At 34.4% G+C, this 9,951-nt stretch overlaps 1 protein-coding gene across 1 annotated transcript; it reads left to right on the top strand.

Moving 5' to 3' along the window:
• The first annotated feature begins 602 nt into the window (after positions 1-602).
• LOC131874861 (uncharacterized) lies at positions 603-1,423 on the top strand. Its single transcript, XM_059218789.1, has 2 exons — positions 603-924; positions 1,029-1,423. The coding sequence occupies exons 1-2, from the start codon at positions 603-605 to the stop codon at positions 1,421-1,423; spliced, it is 717 nt and encodes a 238-aa protein (XP_059074772.1).
• The last annotated feature ends 8,528 nt before the right edge of the window (positions 1,424-9,951 follow it).

Below are 9,951 nucleotides of genomic sequence, written 5' to 3'. Positions count from 1 at the left end.
GTACCATTTATCATCATCTACATATATTAACATATATTTCTTCAAAATAAATAAAAAATAAAAAATAAAAACTAATATAAAGATATTAATTCTAGCATTACAAAAGCGAACTCATATATATTTTAAATCACTTCATATTTATCTTAAAAAAATATCATTTCTCTATAACTCTTCCCTTACCTATATGCATATTCATAATAATTGCATTAGACAAATCACCTAAATAATTATTTAAGTGTAACACTTCCCTTACCTATATTCATAAGCATAATAATTCATAAACACAAACCACCTTAATAACCACATGTAAACTTTCAAACTGAAAGTGTTAGCCTATTTCACCATAACTTGTCCCAATGCTCAAGACGACATTAGTATGCCCTCATATTTATAAGACGGAATATAAGAGCTCTTTTGTAAATATGCTTTCTCAAGTCGGCCCGTCTAGAAGGGAGCGGGAGCAATTGTGCATATATAAAAGGCATTTTAGCAAATTACATTCAAGTCTAAATCATTATATCCTCCAAGGTTGCCGGATCTTCTGTGTTGATACAGTCGAATTTAACAAAACATACAAGTGCTAGTGAATCATCCAAAAAGAAATGGAAAAGAGTATTACAAACCCATTTCTCCTCCAAGATGAAACTGTACGCCCTGCTCAGATGGAGCTTCCAGAAGAGCTGAGGAAAAAAGTTGTAATTTTACAATGTGAATCTGAGGAAGGCATCTGCAAGGTTTATCTGGTTGGAACAACACATTACTCTTCACAATCTTGCGAGGATGTTGAAGCCATTATTGGCTTCTTAAAACCAGATCTTGTATTCCTAGAGTTGTGTGAAACCAGGGCTCACCGCTCGAAACCTAGAGACCCTCGACCTACAGTGGTACCCAGATTTATTGATGTTATGGTTGCTATGTGGAAGAGTAACGATTATAATGCCTTTGCAACTCTTGTGAGCTTCCTTATGAAAAATATCGAAGACTACTCGGATGTGTTTCTGTTTCTGAGTTCCAAATTGGATACAAAGAAGCAAAGAAATATGGTGGTAAGGTCATATTGGGTGATAGACCTATTGAGATAACTAACCAAAGGACATGGTCAAAGATGACATTCTGGTATAGAACTAAGTTTGTTTTGATTGTTCTATTCATGTTAGCTGCTCTGCCCTTAGCATCAATACACAAGGGTGCAAATAATGCAAATAATGCAAATAGTGCAAATACTGAATCCATAGAATGGCATTTCCCAAGTATCGGAGAAACATACATTCATGAGAGGGACTTGTATATGGCCTCTAGATTGTTTGAAGTTGCAAAGGAATGTAAATCAGTTGTAGCAGTTGTGGGAATGGGCCATGTTGCTGGCATTCAGAAAAATTGGAAGAAACCTATGGATATAGAAACTTTAACATATTATTCTTAACTTGTTTTACTAGCATTTCTATATTTATTAGAGACACGCATATTTTTTATTTATAATATTCAACCTAATCCTCAAATTTTGAAACATATTACATAAATTTTTTCTATAATTCATTCTTTCCACACTAAAAAAAATGCATCTTCAATTATTTTGGTGCAAGTTATGTGATGCTTGCACTTAGTAATGTTATTTTTATGATGCATCCACTTTTGAAAATCCTAAAACAATAGAATCAATAAAATATTTTTAAAAATATATAAAACTTCTATACTAACTCTTAAATATGTTTCTACCAGTGGGTTTTCAAAATACTAAACACAACCTAAAAATAAAGGGGCATATATCGAATGCTTTGTTTTGTTTTATTAGAAAAATCCAAACACTTAAGAGCACAAGCAACATTCGATCCTCTTAATATTATCTATTTTTGAAAACCTTTACTAACTTATAAATTAGATTCAGTGTACTACAATTCTTGTTTTTATTATAATTTCGAATTCAAGAATCTTAAATTATTCCTTTAAGTCTAGGTTTACCTAGTTATACAAAAAAGTGGTCACTTTTGACACCATATTTGTTCTTATGCCTATACAATAGGATTGAGTCATATTTGTTCAATAATAACTTTAGCAAAGGTGATGATGTAGCCACTTTTTCTATCAACGAAGCTCATGGTAAGATTTTGATTATTATCCTATTTGTAGATGATTTAGTTTTCATAGGGAATGATGATTTCCTCATTTTTTAATTTTAAATAGGGCACGCGAAAAAAGATTTAGATAAAAAAATTAGGTCTCTTAAGGTATTTAATAGGCATATAAATAAATAAAATGGATCATGATATATTTATCTCTCAAGAAAAACATCTAGAAGAGATTTTGAAGGCATTTAGATAGGAAAATAGTAAGCTTGCACCAACAGCAATAGGCATAGGTTTAAAGTTGAGCAAGGAAAATTGCAACAACAATGTGAATTCAAATATGTATAAAAATTTGGTTGGAATTTTCATATATTTATTTACAAATAAGACTAATATAATGCATGAAATAAGCCTAATTTTTGAATTTATGGATATTCCAAAGGACACACATTGGAAAGGAGGTAAGAAAATCTTAGGTAAGGTATGTTAGTTGAACCAAAGGATGTTGTATTTTGTATACCATATAAAATGAGTTTGGGTTGATTGGACATATAGATAGTGATTGGGTAGGAAGTGTAGATGAGGGGAAGTATATATTGAGATACGTGTCCCATTTGGTATTAGGAGCTATCTCATGGTCTTCAAAGAAACAATCCACGAGTCTTGTTGATGAAATAGTTTTCACTTCTACCAACCCAAAATAAAATATACCAAGTTTATCCTATCCTCTCTTGAATAAAGAAATCTAATTTATGATAGTAGGTTGTTCAAAAAAGATACACTTAAGGTTTCAAATTTTAAGTCTTGATTGTGCTTTGATAACTCAATATTTTAATGTGATTTGTTGCTAATCACAAAGGGACTTACACAAAAGTTCTAAGACCTACCCTTTTTGTAGATGATACTTTCAATGGTTCCTAGATCCTAACTTCATAAGTGTCCAATTTTTAATGGATTTTGATACTTCTATCAATCCTAAAACTAGCCTCAAAGAAATTTCAAAAATATTTGGACTTAGGAAAATATTGTAATCTTAAATCAAACGGTACTAGTTTTTATAGACAAGATCCTTAACAAAAGTTTTTTTTGTCATCATATGACAACTTAGGCATAAGTAGGTGGAATATTCAATGGATGATATATAATTTCAGGTCACCAAACATATTTGTAACCATAAGAAAATGCAATTCAACTTGTAATCCAACAATTGAAATTAAACTCATAAATTTGTTTAAAATAACCATCCACAAAAATTTACAATCTATAAATCCTTAATGATATGAAGTAAGATTTTACTAGATATGAATATCAATAGCATATCATAATAAACCTATTTGAAAATAAAATAACTAAATAGAGAAATGAAACCATAATACTCACAAAAGCAACACATAAATGCCAAATCAATTACTTGTATATTAATCTTGTAGAGTTCTTACAACAATTTGAATAAATGTGATTATTTCCTTAAAAAGACCCAGATTTACCTTTTAGAAAGCCTATAACAGCTCTCATTTAATAATTTTCACCCACTTCCATTAAAAAGCAAAAATATAGTCTCAAAAGGACAAAATAGCCTACTACCAAAATAACTAATTCTTTAATTTATAACATTATTTTAAATTTAGTTGGAATTAATATTTTAAAACAATAAAAATATTTCCTCACAAACTGACCAGTCTTTCCACTTGTCTCACGCAACAACATTTTTTGCTGGTACATACTCCATGAATTTTACACCACTACATCAATTTCCTATCTGGGAGGCATAGGAACAATCTTGACTCTAGTTTCCATTGATAATGTTTCTTCATCAAATTCCTATATTTGAATATATCATTTGATCTAGCTTCCATATAATGGTCCATAATTGTATAAAGCATCTTGGCATCCTCTAAATTCTCCCTAGGTAAATGGATTTAATATTTCAAAATCCACTTTATCCGTCTCATTTCTTGCTATTACTTCTAGAAACTCCAAACAACTATGTTAACAATTTTAGTTAAGTTAATGAATGGTCAAAAGATGTGAAATGAAAAGTTGTCTCCCTTAAAAATGAGATATAAAAAGAAGAAGAGAACCTCATTAGAGGGGATAATTTAGGGAATCAAATGTGCAGATCTGATTTAAATACAAGTACATGTATCTGATTGTGGAATGTTGTGTCTCTTTCAAATGGATGAAATGATTAAGAGTTGCACTCTTTCAAATGGTGCTAATGATGAAAGGGCATGTCTTTTGTCCAAAGGCATACATGATGAAGAGAGGTGGCCCCTCTCTCATGAGAGATATACAAGAAAGGTTTCAAAGCATCCAGTGAGACCACCATTGATCAAAATAGATCAGAATTGTTATGAAGTTATAAACTGTCTCTATACTCAAACAAAGGCATATATAAGGTTGATGCATAGGATGATCTAGAAGCAAAGAACAATTTCTCAATTTGGCTTCTAGGCTTTTGGAGATGGAAGGTGATTTGAACCAGGTTAAACTTTATGAATGCTCTAAATTAAAAACAATGGGGAGCTCTAAAGTAAGGTGATTGAAGGTGATTTGGACTCCTATATGGAGGGAATGATTGTCCATGGTCACAAACTTTCTAAGGCTTTTATTCAAGACTGGGATAATGTAAGAATGGAAGTGTTTCCTTTGTGGTTTCTGAGGAGATCGTTGCGAAAGTGATTGGGTGGCCCTCAGTGGTGTCTTATTTCCTAAAAATCCCAAGGCCCGAGGTACAAAGAAGATTTTGAGTGTTTCTTTGAACCTAGGGAAGGGGTTTCCAAGCTCCAAAGTGGCTACAACAAAGAAGAGCTTCTTGGTATTTGGAAGGAGACAACCTTTCTTTTCATGAAGTAATTCTCTTTGGATGGAAGAAAGAGGAGATTCCAACTTCAAATTTTGCCCGTGTTGAACCACCATTTCCATGGGGTAAGACTGAATTTTACCTACTCAGTTTTATCCTTTATGTCACAATATATTTCTAGAGTTTGTGTTAAGGGTAAACCCCCTCTTCATCAGTGTCTCATTCATAGATTATATAATTTTTGGTCCTAACCTTCTCTTGTGGGATCCCAACTATTGATATCGGGTCCACTTATGACCCCAGTTTATATGTTAATCTCATTGTCATCCCATCTGATTTTGGTGAAGTGTGACATTTAGATTAAAAAATTCCCACTCATAAGAATCATGCACACATGGAAAAAATTAAGGTCGTTGCTTCCACTAAGACGAACCAAGATGTGGAAACCCAGATTGAGGAGCACAAGTGGAGATTGTTAAGGACTCAAGCTCTAATTCTATTTCCTATAATAGATCAAACTCCTCTAAAACCTCAAGCTCAGATGGGTCCCCTACCATCAATATTAGTTTTGAATCTAACCTAGCCTTCCCCCTACAAACTCTCCCCCCTCTACAAATACAAATCCCTTGAGCTCAATTACGATCCTCTCCAAAATTATGAAGGACCTGCATGATGATGTGCAAAGGTAGGATGACCTATTGAAATGGCTATTTGGGTAGATGAATGTCACGATTAAGAAAATTAATTAATTGGAGGCAGTGACTAAGGCCAAAGCTAGGGCTAATATCTGGTTAGAGGATTGAGATGAAGACAGTGTGGAGATCTATGAATGACCTTGTTTACCTCATGGAGAAGTGGGATCAAATGAATGGGAAGATTGAAGATTTGGACGCCAAGCTCAAGATGGTCAGGACCAAAATCTAGATTGATTAATTGTACATGATCTGAGAAATTTGGGGCTCTGTAAAAATTGAACTTTAATAAAGTTTATATAGGGGTTTCTGCTCAAAGCATCTAGTATAGGTTTCTTTTAATAAGTTTCCTAAATAAAAATAAAAGATTAAAGTCGCTATTAACCACTAAGCTCTGCACTCTTCTTCCAATTGGCAGCCAAAATGTTCTTTTGTTCTAAGTTCTTGTCTACATGAGATACCAATGTTGCAACTTTGTTTTCTCGTAGAGATTCTTTCTTGCAAGTTTCTGACTACATGAGATTCCAGAGTTACATCCTCGAGTGCTTCAAGAGTTTCTTTCTAGTGGGATATTATTGAGCATTGGATAAACAAAGGCATCATGCCAACCAGAGGACATCTTTGCAGTTCTTCAGCTTGGAACACATTTATGCACATTCATATCTTCATGTCTTCAGATAATCAATTTCTATTTTCAAAGGCCGTGTACATGTCTTTTCATCCATTTCAGCAATGCAAAATATGTACAACTGTATTTTCAAAGTATCTTGGAGGTACTCATGCAATACAATCGTGTTGCAGTTCTTCTTCATCGACAATTGTAGCTTTCTTCTTTAGTTTGAATAAATGGATAGGAGTTTTTCTCAATTGGGTTTTCTCCTTTCTTCTTTGTAATTGGGTTTCTTCTTTGTAACTGGGATTCATTTGTAGTTCTTTTTCATCACCAATTGCAACTTTCTTCTTTAGTTTGAATAAATGGATAGGAATTTTTTCTCAATTGGGTTTTCTCTTTTCTTCTTTGTAATTGGGTTTCTAATCAAGCTTTGTTGCCAAGACCTATATCTCCCCTATCTCTCCTTAGTTAGGCTTAAGGAGGGGGTGTTAGTGCAACTTTGACAATCTGTTCTCTTCATGATTTGTGGCTGAAATCGTTGCTCATGTATAAGCTAACAAAGGAGTTATCATTGCTCATGCATAGTGCAACTTTGGCTTTACAGAAATGGGTTGCTAACTTACTATTGGATTATTCCTTCTTCGGGTCGGCTCCTGTGTGGACATGTCTTCTTGGCCTTCCATTGGAGTTTTGGAATGAGGAGGTTTTTAAAGGGATTGCGGGCTCCTTTGGGGAACTCCTATCAATCGGCCTGATGACTGCAGCCAAATCTAGTTTGGTTTTTGCTCGTATTTGTGTTAATGCAAATCAAATGATGGATATGCCTCAATCCATTGAGATTTTGTCTAATCTGGGGAAATGGACCCAAGTGATTGAATATGAAGATCTCCCATTTGTGTGTTTTCATTGTAAAAAGTCAGATCATTGGGTGAAATCTTGTCCTTCCAAGAAGGGTAGGAATAGTAAAACTGGTAGTAATCCAAAATAGAAATGGCAAACGAAAGGGAAAAATTATGCTCCACCTTCAGAGTTAATCCCTAAGAAGGAAGTGACCGAGTTGGAAAATGAGGAAAATAACGGTATGAATAACTACAAGGAAAACTCTGATTGCGCCTATTCTAGTAGTCAAAAATAAAGTAATGAGGAGGAAGATGATGGTACTAAAGCCCTGATTCAAAAAACCAAATCTGCGGATTTGGAGGTTGATCTTATCATCTAGGGTAAAGTTGTTGTTTTATCCAGTGAGGATGTTTCAGCTTCATTTAATAACAAGGAAAATGAGGAAGACTTTAATGAAGCTCAGGACTGTAATATCTTGGAAACGGTGCCTTTGTTGTTATTAACCAATGGAAGTCCTAAGAAGACTAGATATATGAACCTAAACTCCCAATGCAAAACCCCTCCCAAAAGCATGGAGATGGTGGGTCTTGAGGGAAATCCTAGGATTTCCGATAATAAAGAAGGCAAGTCAAATAAGGGAGGACCCAATGGAGGTATTTCAACAAGAAACAAGAATAAGAAGGTTGCAGATGTTGGAAATCAGAACAAAAAACAGGGGAGACCCTCTCTAAAGAATCAAAGGGAACAGGAAAGTTGGAAGAACCATGCTGATGGAACACAAATTTCCATCGAGTCAGACTTATCTCTTGTTAAATTATGAAGATAATTTATTGGAATATCAGAGGGTTGAATTCCCCCCCCAAGCAGGATGTGTTGTGTAATATTGTTAGAGATTATAAACCGGATGTACTTCTTATTCAGGAAACTAAGATTTGCAAGGATAAAGTGGAAAAAATAGAATTTTCAAAAATAATGGGGTGATTGGTACTAGCTCAGAGAGTGCCTCAGGAGGCACAGCTATTTTTTGAAATTAGAATTCCATTAAAGGTAAGGAAATTGCTTCAGGGGTTAACAGGACCTCAATTTTGCTTGAGCATATTAGGGATAACTTTGTATGGGTTATCTCTAATATCTATGTACCTAATACTAAAGTTGGAAGAGCTAAATTTTGGAGTCTAGCAGAAGAGAGACAAAGTTTTTCAGCTAAAAGCTGGATGATTATGGGAGATTTCAACACTCCCTTAAAAGAGGATGAAAAGATGGGAGGCTTTCCTTTTCAATTAGATGGAAGACAAGATCTCGTGGACTTTATCAATGATCAAGCTTTGATGGATGTGGATCTTAGAGGGATTAATTATACCTAGACCAATAGAAGAATTGGCCCCGGTCTCATTCAAGCTAGGTTGGATAGATCTCTGATCTCCCCCGATTGGCTCTCTAAGTATAATTGTTCTCTAGCATCTATCATTAAGATTGGTTATAATCATTATCCTATCTCTTTCACTGCCAATCCTACTTCCTCAAAACGTAATTTTTAGTTTAGATTTGAAAAAGCCTGGTTATCCCACCCCTCTCTGGAAAACTTTGTTTCTGAGTGGTGGAATTCAGAGGTTGAGGGTACTTCTTTATTTAGAGTGGCCAAAAAGCTTAATGTTATCAAAGACAAAGTTAAAATCTAGAATAAAGAGACTTTTGGAGATATCTTTAAAATGAAAGCCAATATTAAGAGAGATATTAAAGAAGTTTAGGATAAAATTCAAGTGGAAGGCCTTTCTGAGGATTTGAGGAATTCTGAAAATGGGTTGCTTTCCAAATACCATGAAATTATCTCTAATGAAGAAACCTTTTGAAGACAAAGATCAAGAGCATTATATTTGAAGGAAGGTGATAAATATTAAAAATACCTGGTTTTTCCACGTGACTGCTCTTAAGCATAGGGCGGCCAACAGGATCTCCAACTTATCTAGTAATAGGGGTATATTGCTAGATGAAGATGAAATTAGAAAGGAAGTTGTGGTGAGGATTATCTATCTAGGATCCCTTCGAATCAAGAGATCAAAAAGGCAGTTTTTTTCTTTCTTGGAGACAAGTCTCCTGGTCTGGACGGATTCCCTATGTTCTTCTTTCAAAAAATTTGGAATATTATGGAGATTGACATTTGTAATGGTGTTAAAAAATTCTTTGGGGCTAGATGGCTTCTCAAAGAACTCAATGCTACCATTATTGTCCTCATCTGTAAGATCCTTGGAGCTGATTCTCTAAATAAGTTTAGACCTATTAGTCTTTGTAATGATTTTTAAAAGATTATATCTAAGGTTCTCACTTCTAGAATGCTAGATATCCTTCCTCGCATAGTTTCTACCCAACAAAATGGTTTTGTCCCTGGTAGACCGATTCTGGATTCCATGATTTCGGTTCATGAGAACATTCATTCTCTAATTGTCGCTAAAAAGTAGGACTTTTTCTGAAGCTAGATATGTCCAAGGCCTATGATAGAGTGAATTGGCAATTCCTTTTCAGAATTATGAAAGCTTTTGGGTTTGGGGAAAAGGTGATACAACTATGTTTTCAGCTGACTAGTACTACCTCTTCTGTTGTTATTATTAACGGATCTCCCTCTAGTTTCTTCAAAAGTTCTAAAGGCCTAAGACAGGGGTGTCCTATCTCTCCTATCTTGTTTACTATCTTGGTAGAAAGTTTGGGCAGATTTATTATGAGAAGTGTGGAGGAAGGGAAACTCAAAGGCCTTAAGCCTTCCTCATCCAACTTAACGTGTACTCATGAAGAGTTCATAGATGTCTCTATGACCATGGGAGAAGCTACCATAAGAGAAGCTAGAAATATGAAGATTGTCATGGATTCCTATGAAGCTGCTTCTAGGCAAAAAATAAATTGGGATAAGAATTCTTTGTTCTTCATCAACACCACTGTGGATAGACA

Source organism: Cryptomeria japonica, chromosome 4 (genome assembly GCF_030272615.1).
Source record: "Cryptomeria japonica chromosome 4, Sugi_1.0, whole genome shotgun sequence".
NCBI lineage: Eukaryota > Viridiplantae > Streptophyta > Pinopsida > Cupressales > Cupressaceae > Cryptomeria > Cryptomeria japonica.
The sequence above is the reverse complement of the archived record's forward strand: the minus strand, read 5'-3'. Positions and strand labels throughout refer to the sequence as shown.

What these genes read in the sequence shown, in the direction of transcription:
- LOC131874861 (XM_059218789.1), top strand. Translation starts at nt 603, where the DNA reads ATGGAAAAGAGTATTACAAACCCATTTCTCCTCCAAGATGAAACTGTA. An exon ending in TATGGTTGCTATGTGGAAGA is followed by an intron (nt 925 to 1,028) that starts GTAACGATTATA and finishes TTGGATACAAAG; the next exon opens with AAGCAAAGAAATATGGTGGT.